Source organism: Sphaerodactylus townsendi, linkage group LG10 (genome assembly GCF_021028975.2).
Source record: "Sphaerodactylus townsendi isolate TG3544 linkage group LG10, MPM_Stown_v2.3, whole genome shotgun sequence".
NCBI classification, from domain to species: domain Eukaryota; kingdom Metazoa; phylum Chordata; class Lepidosauria; order Squamata; family Sphaerodactylidae; genus Sphaerodactylus; species Sphaerodactylus townsendi.
In genome coordinates, this window is record NC_059434.1 from 5877108 (window position 1) to 5896320 (window position 19213).

General features: G+C 47.2%; 1 protein-coding gene across 1 annotated transcript in view; it reads right to left on the minus strand.

Annotated features, from left to right (window-relative positions):
• Positions 1 to 15662: 15662 nt before the first annotated feature.
• The window catches only part of PROM1 (prominin 1), a 66436-nt gene continuing 62885 nt past the window's right edge, over positions 15663 to 19213 (minus strand). The window contains exons 21-22 of the mRNA XM_048508703.1: positions 17711 to 17750; positions 15663 to 16609 (exon numbers count right to left, since the gene is read on the minus strand). Coding sequence (XP_048364660.1) covers positions 17732 to 17750 — 19 coding nt within the window. The 3' untranslated portion in view covers positions 15663 to 16609; positions 17711 to 17731. The remainder of the gene's footprint in view (positions 16610 to 17710; positions 17751 to 19213) is intronic.

The following is a 19213-nucleotide window of genomic DNA, read 5'->3' on the forward strand; positions in this document are numbered from 1 at the left end:
CTGCAGAAGTTGTTTCCCCCCTGCAGGGCATGCCGCTCCTATTTCTTTCTTTCTTTCTTTCTTTCTTTCTTTCTTTCTTTCTTTCTTTCTTTCTTTCTTTCTTTCTTTCTTTCTTTCTTTCTTTCTTTCTTTCTTTCTTTCTTTCTTTCTTTCTTTCTTTCTTTCTTTCTTCTTTCTTTCTTTCTTTCTTTGCTGTGTTCATACCCCTGCCTTTCTCTCTATTGGGGACCCCTAAGTGACTTACCTCATTCTCTTCTCTTCCATTTGATCTTCACATCAGCTGACCAGATTTTCACCTTTTAAAGCGGGACACCGTTGGGGAGTGGCAGCGTGCGCGACTTGCGATGCATGTGCACACGCCTTGCCCAGCCACAGGAAGCGATTACTGCCTTCTGGGCTCCCGTTTCCCGCCAAAACAGGAGCGCCCCAGAAGGCAGGGTGGCACCGCGGGAGGCTGCTGCACTGCCTTCTGGGGCGCTCCCCTGTGACAGGGCGGGAAACAGGGGTTTGGCAGTGTGGCAGCCTCCGCTGCGACTGCCTTCTGGGGGAATCCCGTTTTGGCGGGAAACAGGGGAGCGCCCCAGAAGGCAGTGCGGCAGCCTTCCAAAAATCGGGACATTTTAAAAACCCCGCAGGACGCGGAACAAATTAGTCAACAGTGGGACCATCCCGCCAAAAGCGGGACCTCTGGTCACACTATCTTCACAGCAATGCTTTGAGGTAGGCTCGGCTGAGAATCTTTGACTAGCCCAGGAGTGGCCAACCTATGGCACCCCAGATGTTCATGGACTACAATTCCCATCAGCCCCTGCCAGCATGGCCAATTGGCCATGCTGGCAGGGGCTGATGGGAATTGTAGTCCATGAACACCTGTGGTGCCATAGGTTGGCCACCCCTGGACTAGCCCAAAATCACTCAGAGCTCCTCCGTGGCGAAGGGGGGGGGGCAGATTTGAACCTAAATCTCCCAGATCCTAGCCCAAGACTCTAACCATTGCACCATATTGATTAGCCAGAAGTAACTCGGGTTTATCAAAACTAGGAAGCTAGGGAAGGTCACTCCTTTGTTGGGAGAACATCAAGGAAGATTGGGGCTGCTATACTGAGAAAAGCTAGGGCCGATCACCCCCGCCCATCTCTTGCCCCAAAGCCCCATGAGGGAATTTCCTGAGGTGGCTGCAAGTTGGTTGCCACTCAATGGCATGTACTACCTTTTCTGTAAAAAGTACTGGGGGTGCTTTTTGAGTCATCTGGATGAAGGGCTCTTCTCTCAGGCTGCTTCTGCATGGGCAGAAAACAGCACCCTAGGGTAGGCTGACCAGCCGTCCCGCTTTTGGTGGGACAGTCCTGCCTTCGCACAATTTGTCCCACGTCCCGCGGGTTCCTTCCATTGTCCCGATTTTAGGGAGGCTGCCGTCCTGCCTTCTGGGGCGCAAGGCAGTGCGGCACCCTCCCGCACGCGCGGCCGCAGGAGCACAGCCTTCTGGGGCACTACCGTTTCCCACCCTGTGACAGGGTGGGAAACGGCAGCGCCCCAGAAGGCAGTGTGCTCCTGCGACTGTGCGTGCGTGCGTGCACAGCCACCTACCTTCGTCCCGGGTTCACAAGGTGACCATCTGGTCACCTTACCCTAGGGATGCTAAGAACACCGTTCCTGGGCACTGATTCAACAGCTGTCCTCACCCCCCCACCCCCACCAGCGCGAAAACGCTGCTTTCAAAACATGCTCCATGAATAGTTCTGCATCGGGGGGTCCTGTTCTGGCTCTCAACATCAAACTGTTTGACTTGCGGGGGGGGGGGTGGTGGACACTGCAATGCCTCCAAATTCTTATGGTCAGTTCACTCCCCAATGGACATGAAGTCCCTCCAGCCAATGGGGCCACCCTGCCAGCACCAGCTCAATGGTTCCAGCTTTCTTCTGCCACATTGCCCAACTCTATTGGACTTCAGAGAACTTGTGAGACAAGTAAGCAAACTGGTATAACCGAACATTCTCCCCTCGCTGGAGGAGGGCTCCACCCACGACTCCATCGCTGGCCTCAACCTGCACAATGAACGGCTTGGCAGGGTCTGCATGATGTAAATAGGCTCTGAGGTGAACAGTGGTTTGTAGTCCTCAAAAGCCCACTGACACTCAGGTGTCCAGTCCAATTGCCCCCCTCCCCCGGTGCCTTGGCCTTGGGCCCCCTCCAGAGGTGGGATCCAGCAGGTTCTCACCAGTTCCCGAAAGTGGGTTACTAATTATTTGTGTGTGCCGAAAGGGGGTTACTAATTGGGTCTGCTTTTCCATTAGAAATTCCATTAGGTCCAAAAATCTGTTTTAAAAACAAAAAGCTGTTTTAAAAACATGTTTTAGAAATATGGTAAAGTTCCTGGTTTAAGGAAAGTATCCTTCTTTTGATTTCTAGAAACAAAATTCAGTATTTGAAAGTATTGAGTATTGGACAGGCAGTCAATTAGAGGAGAAGTAGTTGTTTCTGTTGGAAGTAGACAATAGGACTTGCTATATGGACAGTAAGATACCAGTTGGAAATTAGGAACTTTTTTTTTTTACAGTAAGAGTTTTTTACAGTAACAGAGAAATTATTAATGCCCCGCCCCTGGAATGCCCGGCCACACCCCCGTCGTGCCCCGCCCAGCCCCATTGGCGCTACGCCACTGTTTGAATGCCACCACCAAGGTTACTAAAAATTTTGGATCCCACCACTGGCCCCTTCCCTTTGGTTTTGAGCAAATCAGTGAGGGGAAGAGTAGTCTTTGTGAACTGGGAAATGAAACTGCAATAGAAATTGTAAAAACCTAGGAAGGCCTAGAGCAGACCTGGGCATTATATCCGGCCCGCCGGATGACCCTGACTGGCCCCCCTGCCTTGCTGGGGAGCGAGGCGTCTTTGAAAGCCCCGCAGAAACCGGCAACCAAGACAACCAGCTTCTGCGGAGCTTTCAAAAGCACCAGTCGATGAAAAAAGTCGGTCAAGGGACTTAAGTCTCCCCACTTGCTTGATGGTCACAGTGGACAACTATGCAGGTAGGTTAAGCCTGTGATTCTTTGTGCCAAATAGTGTTGCATGCAGAACTGTTGCCACTGATTCCAAGTTGATCTGTGCACCTGTCTGTCACTTATGAGCCCCTATTGTGCAGAATTGAGTTCAGCCTTTTGGCCCGGCCCTCCACAGTATTTTCTGTTTCTTATGCAGCCCCATGGAAAAAATAATTGCCCACCCCTGGCCTAGAGTTATCTCCATGTGCGGGAAGAGTCCCAGGCTTGTACATCTTGTACCTTGCCTGGACCCATTTCAGTATCAGCTGCTGCTATTTGATAGCCCAGAAATCACACTTGAAGAGCTTCATGAACAGATGGTTATCCCTCATCTTGGTTAAGGCAGCCTGCACACACACCTCCAGGGTCTCTGTGCAAATCAACTCATAATCTAAATGAACCACAACTCCTTTATACAAATGCCCATGGAACACCTCTTAAATGTTACATAAACACTTCCAAGAGCACTGCTCAGCCCTAAAGGCATAACAAGGTACTCATACTGTCCAAATTGAGAATTAACACTTGGAATGATTGAATCACAGAGTTGGAAGAGACCCCAAGGGCCATCAAGTCCATGCAGGAACACACAATCAAAGCACTCTGGACATATGATCATCCAGCCTCTGTTTAAAAACCTCGAAAGAAGGAGACTCCACCACCCTCCGAGGCAGTGAATTCCACTGTCAAACAGCCCTGACAGTCAGGAAATTCTTCCTAATGTTTAGGTGGGATCTCTTTTCCTGCCCCTTGAGTTCATTACTCTGGGTCCTAGTCTCTGAGGCAGCAGAACACAAGCTTGCTCCCTCTTCAACATGGCATCCCTTCAAATATTTAAATATGGCTGTCATGTCCCCTTCCTTAACCTTTGCTTCTCCAGACTAAATATCCCCAACTCCCTAAGTCTCTCTTCGTAGGGCATGGATTCCAGACCTTTTACCATTTTGGTTGCCCTCCTCTGGTCACGAACGAGCTGATCAACGTCCTTCTGAAATTGCAGTACCCAGAAATGAACACAGTACTCAGGGTGAGATCTGACCAATGCAGAGTAGAGTGGTAGAGTGGTACAATTACTTTCCTCAATCTAGACACCATATCTTCGAGACCGCATTACCCCTTATGTCCCTGTGCGGCCTCTCCGATCGGCGGAGGCCAACCTACTGGTGGTCCCTGGCCCCTCGGTGATGCGGCTGGCCTCCACACGGGCCAGGACCTTTACGGCCTTGGCCCCGGCCTGGTGGAACGCTCTCCCACCAGCTGTCCGGGCCCTGCGGGACCTTGGGGAGTTCCGCAGGGCCTGTAAGACGGAGCTGTTACGCCGGGCCTTTGGAGGAACCAGCCGCTAATGGTGCCCCCTGGCCCTTAACACCTGGGCCATTAACCATCTAATGTGACTCGCCATGCCTCCCTTTTCTGTGGAGAGGGAGGGACTTTATGTTATTGGATCGCTGGACGCCACTTTATATTTATATTTTATATTTAAACTTAAATTCGACCTTCTGAACTTTTAAATTTGGAACAAGATTTGGAATTTTTATCGCTGCTTTTATATGCTATCATTTTATACTGTATTTTATATGTTGTGCACCGCCCAGAGCCCTTCGGGGATGGGGCGGTATAAAAGTCTAATAAAATAAATAAATAAATATTCTTATTGATGCATCCCAGAATTGCATTGGCTTTCTTGGCTGCCCTATCACACTGCTGACTCATGTTCAGTTTGTGGTCTACTAAGACTCCCAGATCACTTTCTTCCATTCATCACTTTCGCAGATCCGGGCCCTATAATAAGCCTCCCTCAAATCCAATTTGCTAAACACTTTTCCTTTAGTCAGGCAGGCCAACAAGAGGATGATTGAGGGACTGGAGCACCTTCCTTATGAGGAGAGGCTGCAGCATTTGGGACTCTTTAGTTTAGAGAGGAGACGTCTGAAGGGGGATATGATTGAAGTCTATAAAATTATGCATGGGGTAGAAAATGTTGACAGAGAGAAATTTTTCTCTCTTTCTCACAATACTAGAACCAGGGGGCATTCATTGAAAATGCTGGGGGGAAGAATTAGGACTAATAAAAGGAAACACTTCTTCACGCAACGTTTGATTGGTGTTTGGAATATTCTGCCACAGGAGGTGGTGATGGTCACTAACCTGGATAGCTTTAAAAGGGGCTTGGACAGATTTATGGAGAAGTCGATTTATGGCTACCAATCTTGATCCTCCTTGATCTCAGATTGCAAATGACTTAGCAGACCAGGTGCTCGGGAGCAACAGCCGCAGCAGGCCCTTGCTTTCACATCCTGCATGTGAGCTCCCAAAGGCACCTGGTGGGCCACTGTGAGCAGCAGAGAGCTGGACTAGATGGACTCTGGTCTGATCCAGCTGGCTTGTTCTTATGTTCTTAATCAGCAGTAATAGGTAACGGTTAGTCATGAAAATGGCATTCAAGCCATGGCAGTTTGTACATAATGGCAGGGTGCCGTCCTTCTTTTTCCAAAACACAGGAGCTGCCGTGAGAGAAACCCTCGCTTCAGGTTCTTGTCTATGAATTCCCTCAAAGCTTCCAGCTTCCTTGGGTTCATGGGGCATAACTTCCCACTGGGAAGCTTTGCCCCCTCTGCCAGCTCAATATCACAGTCCAACTTGCAATGTGGAGGGAGGATGTCATGTAGTCTCTTCAACCACCTCCTTTAAATCGTAGCGATCTCTGAGAATGGCCCCAAGCTCTTTCTCAGTCGTCCCAGCCCAAATCCATTCTGAAGACTGGGGCAACTCCCTTTCCACCAGGGTCTTCCAACAATGGGTCTCACACGAGGGGGAGGTGAATACAATCATCCCTTGGCTCCACTTAATGTCTGGGTCATGTCTCACCAACCAGGTCAGAAATATCCAGAACTAGTGGGTATTTCACCACAGCAGAGGTGCACGGGTAGGCAATGGCACCCACAGACAACTCCTTCTCTGGGCACCCCCTCAGCTTTCACAAGCTCCAGCTTGCCTGCATGGAGGAAGAAGAAGAAGAAGAAAAGAAGAAGAAGAAGAAGAAGAAAAAGAAGAAGAAGAAGAAGAAGAATAGTAGTAGTAGTAGTAGTAGTACTAGTTTGGATTTATATCCCCCCTTTCTCTCCAGCAGGAGACTCAAAGGGGCTTACAATCTCCCTGCCCTTCCCCCCTCACAACAAACACCCTGTGAGGTAGGTGGGGCTGAGAGAGCTCCAAGAAGCTGTGACTAGCCCAAGGTCACCCAGCTGGCGTGTGTGGGAGTGCACAGGCCAATCTGAATTCCCCAGAGAAGCCTCCACAGCTCAGGCGGCAGAGAGGGGGAATCAAACCCGGTTCCCCCAGATTAGATACACGAGCTCTTAACCTCCTACGCCACTGCTGCTCCTGGAGGTGAGAGGAAGGGCTTGGGGTGGGGCTTAGGGGTAGGCCCCCCCAAGCCCCACCCCCTGGTTTGCAAGGAGGTCCTTCTTTTAGTAGGCCCAGTCCTGCCTTGGACTATCTTTTCAAGTGATGGTGAGCATTTCAACAATATGCCCATGAGGCTTTGCTAAATATGCAAATACATAACATGGCACTGTGAATGCCAGCTTCGTCAGATCCGGCTTTGTCAACCGCCACCGCCACCTTTATTAGGCCTATAAAATAAGCTCTAGAACGTGTGGTGCTTGGATGCCTAGTCAATAAACTCTACTGATCAATACTGAAGAGTCCATTTATTGGCTTAGGGTTGCGAGACCTAACATTACCATCTTGGCGAGCAGCGCCTGGTAATCACCTTATTCATGAAAGTGCAGGGATTGCTCTGGAATATCTATAGGAGAGATTTCCTCGTCAGAGGCCCTTTCCGCACGGGCCAAATATGGCACCCTGGGGACGGCAAAAACGCCGTCCCCAGGGAGCCGTTCGCACAGGGGGCGCAGCTGCTTCGCAGCCGTGCTGCCCGAGCGGTGCGAAGTCACCGTTTTCCTACCTCGCTTCCCGAGTGAGGTTTATGGAAAACGGCGGCTTCGAGCCGCTGCCGTGCGAATGGCAGTGGCTTGAAGGCGCCCTCCCTCCCCCTTTGCACCATCTACCTACCTTTTCTGTGGTCGTCCAGCGTGTCGCCGAGGCCTGGGGACACGCTCCCCTGCCCTGCGACACCGGAGCAGTCGCACAGGGCAGGGGGGGGGGTGTCCCCAGGCCTCAGCGACATGCCGGACGGAAACAGAAATGGCTGTTTCTGGGACCGTTCGTGCGAACGGTCCCAGGGGGGTTGGGTCGGCGTCGTATACGCCGACCCAACCCCAATCATGGCCGTGCGGAAACAGCCAGAGATAAACTCCTCCTCCCTCCCTCCCATCGCCATCACTGAGGAATGAATCTAGGTCCTCAACTATCTGAGTGAGGAATGCCCCTCCCATTTTTTTGTCCACCTTTTAGTAGTGGGGCTGCATGCCTGTCCCCCCTGGGGAGAGGGGATGGGTAAGGGGATTCTTCCTGGGTTTGTCCTTGTATGCTAGGGATAGAACTTTGGAGAAAGGCAAACGTTTCTGCCCTTAAGGAGGCCATCTCATGCTGCATAGGAGCAGCAGTGGCATAGGAGGTTAAGAGCTCGTGTATCTAATCTGGAGGAACCGGGTTTGATTCCCAGCTCTGCCGCCTGAGCTGTGGAGGCTTATCTGGGGAATCCAGATTAGCCTGTGCACTCCCACACACGCCAGCTGGGTGACCTTGGGCTAGTCACAGCTTCTGGGAGCTCTCTCAGCCCCACCTACCTCACAGGGTGTTTGTTGTGAGGGGGGAAGGGCAAGGAGATTGTCAGCCCCTTTGAGTCTCCTGCAGGAGAGAAAGGGGGGATACAAATCCTAACTCTTCTTCTTGATAAAGGAGGGCATTTCCCCTGTATGCATTTGAGGAGACCGTTGGGCTACTCATTAGACAGATCAAGTAAGGACTGCCAATGTTGAGAACTCCCTCAGATGCGTCCTCCTCGTGATCACTTTGAGGAAAGGCCGGCAGGCATCTGCAGACAGCACTCTCCGTTTCCCCAAGAATCAGGGGAGACGACAAAATGGCAGCCGAGGCCCCGTCGGGGCTGGGAGAGTGATCCTGCTTCCTCCTCCTGCAGCTCTGGCTGCCCTCAGCTCGTGGGTGGACCGAAGAGTTGGTTCTTGGGTAGGAGGGGGCTTTCAGCATGGTTGGTTGCCTGCTGCTGCCTTCTGAGGCGTCGTCCTTGCTTTGGCCTCAGAAACACGAGCAGGGCCTTTTCCTGCCAGTTTTGGGTGCAGGAAGCGTTGCAGCAAAGAGAAAGTGGTGCCAGAGAAAATGAGAGCCCAAAGCACTAAGGCAGCTAAGAAGATAGGTGTGTAGGGGAGAGAGAGGAGGAACACAGGGTGGGGAAAGGTTAAGGTACAAAGGAAGGAAAAAAACAGATAGCTCCCAGAGCCTACTCTGGAGCCTGCTCTCCCTTCCTGAGGCAGGAAACAAACTGGAGCAGGTTACTCCCAGACAGGAAACAGGAAGCAGAACAGAAAAATTAGTCCTGCCTCCCTGGTCCAGGGGCTGGGAATTACCCACTTAGGATTTCCTCCTGCCCTTCAATAAGAATACATAGGCATCCAACCAGAGGTGGGATCCAGCAAGTTCTCACCAGTTCCCGAGAGTGGGTTACTAATTATTTGTGTGTGCCGAGAGGGGGTTACTAATTGGGCCTGCTTACTGTTAGAAATGCCATTAGGTCCAAAAATCATAAAGTCCTGTTGTTTCTTATATGGCCGGTTAGCAAAGGTAGAAAACGGGATAATTCTCCCTGTTGGGCTGTTTTAAAAACATGTTTTAGAAATATGGTAAAGTTCCTGGTTTAAGGAAAGTCTCCTTCTTTTGATTTCTAGAAACAAAATTAAGTATTTGATAGTATTAAGTATTTGACAGGCAGTCCATTAGAGGAGAAGTCGTTGTTTCTGTTGGCAGTAGACGATAGGACTTGCTATAATGAGTTTAAATTATGGACAGAAAGAGACCAGCTGGAAATTAGGAACTTTTTTTTTTACAGTAAGAGTTTTTTACAGTAACAGAGAAATTATTAATGCCCCGCCCCCGGAATGCCCACCCACGCCGCCGTCGTGCCCCGCCCAGCCCCGTTGGTGCTACGCCACTGCTTGAATCCCACCACCATGGGAACCTGTTACTAAAATTTTTGGATCCCACCACTGCATCCAACCCAAATAAAGCCCACCCCAACAAATTTCAGAAACTGATCTAAGAGAGAGACGGACAGGTGAGAGAGAACCGTACCAAATAAAAGAGAATGGGGGGGGCACCACCCAGAAGGGATCACCCACACAGGGTGTTCTTGTCCAGGACCCTAAACTCCTGCAGAACTGACGCCTGCCAGACCTCCAGGGCGAGAGTTTTTGCATTATTAATTGGTGCATATGTAAAATTTCTGACTATGGCTTGCACTAGAACACACAATGCAGAAAATTAGTTGGTACTCTGGTATTTGCCTCTATACGCCATTCGAGCAAATTAAGGATTTGCACTGCATACAATACAGTAATCTTTTATAAAGATGAAATGCCTTGTACAAACTTCAGAACTTCCAGAAGACAGCAATGCACGAGCCAAAACAAAGAGACGTATTGCTATTCTGTTTGTGCAAGATCTTGTACGTCTAGCACTTTCCCATGGATATATTATAGTGCTCAAATTCTCCATGAGGAGGACTCCATGGGGAAACGAATCTTTAAAAAATAATAAAACAGGAATTGGCCAGGGCCATCACACAAAATACTGACAGGACAATTTCAAGAAACAGAAACGGTTTGGAAGTTTTTATTAGCAGCGCCAACTGAATCAGGATCTACAACTCTGTATTTTTTTTTACATCAAGCAATCAGCATGCCCACATAGGACAACTTTAAAAAAAAAAAAGGAAGTTGGAGAAGCACAGGACAAAAACTGGTGCGAAAATTCCACTGAAAAGATAACACAGTTGGGAATGCTTGGCTGTAAAGATCTTTCCCTGCAGAAAGGAAGAGATCGAAACATAGCCAAGTTTTTTTTATTACTTAGACATATTTCATTTAGGGTGGAGCATTTATTATGAAGTCCATAAAATCTGTTGACAACTCCCAACTGTAGTCTCTTTCTTCCCAATTGCAAAAGTTTTTTTGTTTAATACACGGGTCAGTGAACTCAAGTTGCATTTACTCATGGGATCTCTGCCCTGGCGATCCTGAAAATCTTTCTTAGGCTAACTGCTGGATGCAAAGGAGTACGAAAATCCACATGCTTTCACTCACAGCTTGAATTCGGATGTGGTGTTGCCCCACTGGCAGTAATCTTTTTCTTTCTTTTGCCAACAAGTAAAAGCTGAGTTATTTTCCAGGCAAGAGTTGTGGGGAGGTGTTTTGCCATTGCCTGCCTCCTCCTCACAACTCTGGACTTCCTGGATTATCTCCTATCCCAGTACTAGCCTGGGTCAACTCTGCTTAGTTTTTGAGATCGAAATGAGATCAAGTCAGCCTGGGCCATCCAGCTCATGGCTCCAATAATTTGGGAGACTATAAATTACGTGTCAGCTTTGCGTATAAAACCCTAGGAACGTGTGACATTTTCTAAATCAGAATCTGATACAACCAGTTTTGTTCTGGGAAATGGACAAAAAAAGGGTCATTTCTAAATACGTTAGCAGGGTGGATCGCTAAAAGATTTCTACAATTTAAAACACATCCATCCCGCCCTGTTTTCTCTGTGTCGAGGTGCAATTAATTTAAGCTTACACCAAAAGGTTTTTCCCAGATGGTACCATTTCAAACTGCGTGGTTAGAAGTGATTCCCTACCTGATGGTTTATAATGAACTGGCTTCTAGCTCAGATCCCAACCACCACAACTTAAATCGGTTCGTTGTCAATCCAGTGTACACCAATAGTACACATATATTCTGCACACCACTCAGTGCATTTTAAAAATACAGATTTTTAAAATACTCAACCAATTACAGGAGCATTTTAGCCACCAATCAGGTGCTTTACCTGATTGGTTGAAGGAGGCAGGGGATCCTGCAGATCCATTCCATTAGCAGAGGCAGATTTTTTCAGTTCCCCAGGTACAAGATTCTTGTGTGGTTAGGTGAAGCCTCCTTGCACATTCATTCACATAATGGATCCATGGAATCCAACCAGTTAAATTCAGAACATGATTGTCAGTACAATCTTAGTATCAAGCAGTTGGAGGAAGTACAAGATAACACATGTTGTAACAAAAGCTACCGTTGACTGATAGCCAGAAGTGTCACTTTCTGTTTTTCCCCTTAACATCTATGCCAATCAACGCATCATCTGTGCCATAAACCAAAACAACGAGGTGTGGATTTCACTCTCAACCGGAAGTTTGTCCGTACCTCCATTTCCCATAAAGGGGTCACTTATTGTGCAGTGGGAGGACTTCCCTTCCTTCTCTGGTCTATAAAATTAGTTTACATGGAATGAGTCATCTCCAGTGTAACATCTGTAAACTTCCAGTGGGGGGAGCATGAGTGAGTTCCAAGCAGGGCCGTGCATTCGGATAAAACTGAACCGAAAACAAGTCCTTTCTCGGGTTTATTTTTGGCACAAAAAAATGGTGGTTGTTTAAGGGACGTGAAAAGCGGAGCTAAAAAATGCTCAGTTTCCCCAGCATGTTTCAGGCTGATTCAGGCCCGTTGTCTTTCAAATATGGGAGGAATGCCTCTCTCTCCTGGCAAACGCTACCTCTCAAGTTCACATGGACGTGCAGGCAGAGAGCTGAATGCTGGACTTGTCCCGGCTGGCCAGCAGTCATCTTGGGGCCTTTCCCCACTTTCTTCCATCCCCCCTATGCCGCTAGCTGCTCTGCGCGGGGTCATCAAAAGGTGCCCTTAAGAAGAGCGCCTGGGATGCTGTGCGCTGAGGGGGCGCGACAGCGGCAGCGTCGGGGTGGCTGCGCTGTCGCCGCCCCAGTCGTGGGGAGTGCAGGGGGACCCCGCGCTACTCTCCTCAAGTAGCGCGGGGCTTAAGGTAAGTGGGGAAAGGTCCATAGTGCTGCTGCCTCTGAAGACCACGTGGACTTCAGAGGCAACAGGGGAAAGCAGCTTAGGCAAGTCTAGCGTTCCGCTCTCCCTGCAACCTCTGAAGGCCACGTGGACCTTGGAGGCAGCAGGGTGGGGGCAGAGCTTCTGCAGCTCAGAATTTTTCTGAGGACCAAGTTTTAAACACTAAATAAAAACTGAAGAAAGCCAAAAACTGGGCACAACTCCCATATAATTATTTAAGCTTGTTGACAATTTTTTTTGGCTTTTTTTGAAAATTTCCAAGCCTTTCAAATCCAAATCCGAAAAATACTGGGAAAAAATGGTGCATGCCCCTAGTTCCGTGGTGGCGAACCTTTGGCACTCCAGATGTTATGGACTACAATTCCCATCAGCCCCTGCCAGCATGGCCAATTATAGTCCATAACATCTGAAGTGCCAAAGGTTCGCCACCACTGCCTAGTTCCACCACCAGGGGGGTCCTTTTGCTCTTTCAGATCCACCAATGAGACTCTGCTCAGAGTCCCATCCCAGGTGCTAGTTCAAATTCTACCAGTAACAGGGCCTTCTCAGTGGCTGCTCCAACTGGGTGGACCACTCTCCCCAATAAGCAAACATTCCTTCTTCACTTACCTATTTCCAGAGAGAGAGTGAAGAAATTCAGGGAAATTCAGATCTTTAAAATTGGAACATTTTATACCAGTACCAAATTATGAGACGGGTGAGATGTTTTCATGTTTGGAGAGCCAGTGTGGTGTAACGGTTAAGAGCAGTGAACTCTAATTGGGAGAACTGGATTTGATTCCCAGCTCCTACACATGAAGCCTGCCGGGTGACCTTGGGCTAGTCACGGTTCTCTCAGAACTCTCTCAGCCCACCTGCCTCACAAGGTGTCTGTTGTGGGGAGAAGAAGGGAAGGAGTTTGTAAGTCACTTTGGGACTCCTTACCGGAGAGAAAGGTGGAGTATAAATCCAAACTCTTCTTCTTCTTCAGAGGAAGCTGAATTGCTTTTAGGGTATTTATTCTATTCCTTCTCTGTTTGGGATGGACCCAACTTAGCTTGTCCATTGGTGAAAAAAGGGATGAAGATTCCCCTTTAACCCCAAAAAATAACGGGACAAAAAGTAAGAAAGTACCTAAGTGAGACTTAGGCTCATTCCGCACATGCAGAATAATGCACTTTCAAACTGCTTTCAGTGCTCTTTGAAGCTGTGCGGAATAGCAAAAGCCACTTGCAAACAGTTGTGAAAGTGGTTTGAAAACGCATTATTTTGCGTGTGCGGAAGGGGCCTTCGTGAAAAAAAACCTGACTGGATCCAACTCGCTGATTTTAAATGATAAAGCACTTTGGGGCTTTGTGGTAAAAGCAGTAAGGAAATATGGAAAATACATAAATATAAGCTTGATTTAAGAGCAGACAAAAACCAGTCCTAGGATGTTGTGGATTTTCCGGGTTGTATGGCCGTGTTCCAGTGATACTTTCTGCTGACGTTTCCCCTGCATCTGTGGCTGGCATCTGAAATGTCAGGAGAAAATACCACTGGAACACGGCCATACAACCCGGACAAATCTACAATGTCCTAGTGATTCTGCCCGTGAAAACCTTTGACAATGCATCAAAAATCAGTCCATCCTAATGACACAAACTTATTTTGTGTGAAAGATCCTTTTTAGTGGGGTGCTGTGTGGTTTCCGGGCTGTATGGCCGTGTTCTAGCAGCATTCTCTCTTGACGTTTTGCCTGCATCTGTGGCAGGCATCTTCAGAGGATCTGATTCTGGATCTGAAGATGCCAGCCACAGATGCAGGTGAAACGTCAGGAAAGAATGCTGCTAGAACACAGCCATACAGCCCGGAATCCACACAGCACCCCAGTGATTCCGGCCGTGAAAGCCTTCGACAATACAAGATCCTTTTTACTTTTCGTTTGATCCAGAGTTTTAATCCAACGCATCAACTGATGTTCATATGACGCAGCTATAAATCCTCCTTTCATTTTATTTAAATCATTTGAGGACAAATTTTAAAAAAGAACTTCTTAAATCTATGTTGAACTTGATATATATATATGTGTGTGCACATTTAGGTATGCTACACATTGTCTTGCAGAAATAATCCATTTGTCCTCCGAGGCAAGTTAACTTAAATTATTTCCAATTTTTATGACATTTGAGGGCAGCTTCACCCGCGGCGTTTTTTCCAATTGTGGGATAGTTAGGAAAAAGAGTGTACATTGGACGGAGCAAAGTGCATGACTTACTTGCCACAAGTATAAAGACCTGGCAACTGATGTGCATGCACCAGGTAGTTATGCAGGCCTGAGATCACCAGTGATTTCACTGAAGGGGTTCATATATGATCCAAGATTAAGCAATGATCAGTCAAAGAAGAACTGAAGATGTGGTTAAAATTTCTAGCAAAGGCATGTTATCTTAATGTTCTATAATGTTTTAAATATGTACATGTGCCAATAAAGGTCATTTGATTTGATTTGATTAAGAAGAAGAAGAGTTTGGATTTATATCCCCCCTTTCTCTCCTGTAGGAGACTCAAAGGGGCTGACAATCTCCTTGCCCTTCCCCCCTCACAACAAACACCCTGTGAGGTAGGTGGGGCTGAGAAAGCTCCAAGAAGCTGTGACTAGCCCAAGGTCACCCAGCTGGCATGTGTGGGAGTGCACAGGCTAATCTGAATTCCCCAGATAAGCCTCCACAGCTCAGGCGGCAGAGCGGAGAATCCAACCCGGTTCCTCCAGATTAGATACACGAGCTCTTCACCTCCTATGCCACTGCTGCTCCATACGTTTTCAATACTTCAGGTGAAGGTAAGAAAATACACCAAGAAGAGAGGCCAGCAAACAGCGTCTGCCAATCAAGGGTAAAATGCCTCGTTATTTTCCCATTATTTCATTTTTGCCATGCAGCTATTTAACAGTTCTTTTGAAATTAGTTGCGCAACTTCCACGCTTTCAAGAACTTTCAACTTCCAAGGATTTTCCGGTTCAACGCTTACAAAGTGCCTCCGCTTACAAATGCTGAGGAAATCTTTACACCTTTCGTTAGCAAAACACAATCAAATTACTTTTTCAAAACACAGCTGACAAATTAAAGCCAACACAGACCTTGGCGGAAGGACGTGGCATCTTCACCACGGCCCTGGCCATACCTTTGGCAAATGGCATCACCTGAACTGCAACAGTGGTTCTGGGATTCTGCAGCAGGCCTATCTTGGGCCCACGCTTTTGCTCTAACAGCTAAATGGGGTGAATGTATACGTATCTCTGTGTGTACCATCAACACACACTGTTTACCCCCCAAAAAGCAGGGTGCATGGAGAGTACCCAGACCTAACCATGAGTGTGGCTACATTCAGGAATTAGGAGGAGTTTGGATTTATATCCCCCCCTTTCTCTCCTGCAGGAGACTCAAAGGGGCTGACAATCTCCTTGCCCTTCCCCCCTCACAACAAACACCCTGTGAGGTAGGTGGGGCGGAGAGAGCTCCGAAGAGCTGTGACTAGCCCAAGGTCACCCAGCTGGCGTGTGTGGGAGTGGACAGGCTAATCTGAATTGCCCAGATAAGCCTCCACAGCTCAGGCAGCAGAGCTGGGAATCAAACCCAGTTCCTCCAGATCAGAGTGCACCTGCTCTTAGCCACTGCTCTTAGCCACTACGCCACTGCTGCTCTCATTTAGATCACATTTGTGGTATCAAACCAAGGCAGAGCCCTTTCTAATCAGGATACATCATTTGCTAAAACTCTCCTTCTACCATGCTATCTTTGCGTAGGTTCCAGTGAAGGTATGCAATTCTGTTCCAAATTGCCTGCAACTTTTAGAGCTATTTTCTTCAATATAGATATATATTTGGTCTTTATAACACAGCATAGTATGTGATTCAGTAAGAAGAATAAACTTTTGATTATTAGAGCTGTTCCATAAACAATGTACAAGATAAAGCCGACTTCCATAATTCTTACAAGCTAACATGCCTACCCAACAGCATAGCCCCCCCCCACAAAACCCCCGATCATGCTCAACAGATCGCTTATGAAATATAACAAACAGTATTTTTAAAAAATCTGCTGCAAGACAGCTGTAAAAAACACGGATACAAAAGTGTCTGTACACAAAACATATTCTTCATGTAAACACTCTGATGTGTATGAACATCTCCCAACTTCAGAATTTGGACTGGGCGATTAATCTGAAGCAAAGCTCTCCCTCCCCAACAACCCTGGGTAAACTAAGCCAGTATGCTACATGACGCAGAAACAGACACTCAAGTGGAAAACCGGTATTAGAAAACAAGACCTCCGAAGCCTTTTATAGTTCAATCTTAATAACAGAACTGAACCGCAAATCACGGGCGTCGTGTGGGGCGATCTCCGAGGGCTCTTCCAGCAGTTTACGGCGTGAGGTTCGGTAGTTTTCATTCAGCATCGCTTCGGCCCACAGGCCCCAAATGAGGCCGTCTCAGGATTCAGAGTATAAATATGGAACTCGACATCGGTTGAAAAGATGCTGTGTTTCCCAGGAGAACCTGAAGTGTGATTTCCACAGAGTGCAAAATGAAATCACAAGGGGGAAAAAATTACAGAGCCTGCTGTTGTCATATTACAGTGGTGGCGAACCTATGGCACGGGTGCCAGAGGTGGCACTCAGAGCCCTCTCTGTGGGCACGTGCAAACAGAGTCACCCTCCCCACACACACACATCTAGGCTGGCCTGGGCCTCTGGGCTCGATTGTTAGCATTAAACCTAAGACCTAGTTTTGGGGAAGCAGTGTAGGTCACCCTGTTAAAGCGCTGTTAAACCTCACTGATTTTCATGCAAAGAACTAAAGCGGGATCCTTTACCTGGGAGTAAGCTCAGTTGCTGGCAATGGGGCTTGCTTCTGAGTAAACACACGCCTCGGAGCCAACCGCTTTTTCTAAACTAAAACCTCACCATTCAGGTTAAATGGCCGTGTTGGCCCTTTGCGATGAATAAGTGGGTTTGGGGTTGCAATTTGGGCACTCGGTCGCCACCAGGTTCGCCACCACTGTCATATTACAAAACATTTGAAGTAAAAGGATTTTAAGGGTGCCCCAGATGAGAAGGAAAAGAAGATTATGATAGGATTTGGACAATGCAGACTTGGCACGAAGGTGCTGTGTTTAGCTAAGGGCCTCCGGCCCTGATATCGGGGTCAGATGTCATCTTAGACTCGCCACTCCTCCCTCTTGGAAGGGGGAGGGAATTTTTAGACTGGAACATGGGATTTCCCCCCCCCCCCAGGGGAGGGGAGGGAACTAAAATGGTAGATTGCTGAACGCCACCTATCTTATTGTAACTTATTATATTTATTAGAAATGTTTTTATGTTTTCGCTGCTTTTAAATGTTTTAACTGCTTACATTGTCGCCTTCTATGCTGTGCACCGCCCAGAGCCCTTCGGGGATGGGGCGGTATAAAAGCTCAATAAATAATAATAATAATAATAATAATAATAATAATAATAATAATAATAATAATAATAATAATAATAATAATAATAATAATAATAATAATAATAATAAGGGTTAACAAAGGTTGGGGTTTAACTGAGGCAGCTGATCTTCAAATTAACTTTTCATTTTACATGGATAAACAACGCAACTTACCCTTAGTATATTTGGTCTGTACTACCACTGCTCAGCAGAGCTGTAGGAGGAAACACAAGACAGTAATCTATCGGACATCATCTTAATAGTGATAGTCAGCAACAACAGAACAGCACAGAACAGTGACCAAAATGAAGAGCAAATGATCATGAATGCAAAATTCAAATCAAAAACAAAAAAAACCCACCCGCCAAACTTCCTCTGATTTTCTAGATGAAAGACCCCAGTCTCTGTCCGATAGAATTTGCAGACTAGCAGATGTCAATCACAAACAGTCCCTCCCCCACATCACCCCAATTACTCACAAAGATAATCATGACACTTTTTCGATTTGTACGTTAAGTAGTAAAAAGATAGCCCTCTCACACACCATGATAGCACATGCATTTATACACCCTTGTCCGCCAAAAGATCTAAGCGCGATGTTGTGGTTGGGCAGAAGTAAAAGCAGAGAGTTCCAAAGGCGAAAATAGTCCCAAATGTTTACAAGCATTTAAGAATCAATTTTAAGCACAGCCTTCGTCAAAACAATTATTCTGTGCACTATTAAAAATGGTAGTTTGATACAAGAGCATTTATATTGCCTGAAATGACTATTAGTAAGACTTCCCCCCCCCGCCCCCGCCCCCTCACACCATCTTAGAGCTCTTACTTTCATTTTTTTTAGTGTCTACCATTTTGTGAAAGCTGTAGGAGCCACCGTACACACGTCGCCTTTTGCAAAATGTCCGCAGGAGTTTCTTCTGCTTGCAGCTTATCCGAAGTGCATTTCACTGTGAAAAGTTGATGAATAAAGTTTGTCTTCCCTTGTTATCCCATGCATGTGCTGGTTTTTTTCCTAGTTTTGTTTTAAATGAGAAATCTTTGTAGCTATGAAGACACCATCTAAGAATTGTAGTCGCATGGAGGGCTGGTCTACCTCCCATTAAGAAGCATTGGGTAGATTTGCCCTCTGAGGAAGGCTGGTCTACCCATGATTGGACATAATGGGTAGAGGACAGGTCTATTTACTGCTTCTTAATGGGAGGTAGACCAGCCCTCCAAGAGGCTACGATTCTTAGATATTGTCTTTGAAGCTGTGAAGATTTTTCGTTTAAAAAAAAAGACATGTGCGTGGGATCACCAGAAAAACAAACTTTATTCATCATCTTTTTACAGTGAAATGGCCTTTGGATGAGCTGCAAGCAGAAGAAACTCCTGAAGCTGACAAAATGGTGGGTGCTGGAACAGAACAAGGCAGGCACTAAGACCCCTGCGGAGCATTCTACTGCATAAGAACATAAGAACATAAGAACTAGCCTGCTGGATCAGACCAGAGTCCATCTGGTCCGGCACTCTGCTACTTGCAGTGGCCCACCAGGTGCCTTTGGGAGCTCACGTGCAGGATGTGAACGCAATGGCCTTCTGCTGCTGCTGCTCCTGAGCACCTGGTCTGTTAAGGCATTTGTAATCTCAGATCAAGGAGGATCAAGATTGGTAGCCATAGATCGACTTCTCCTCCAT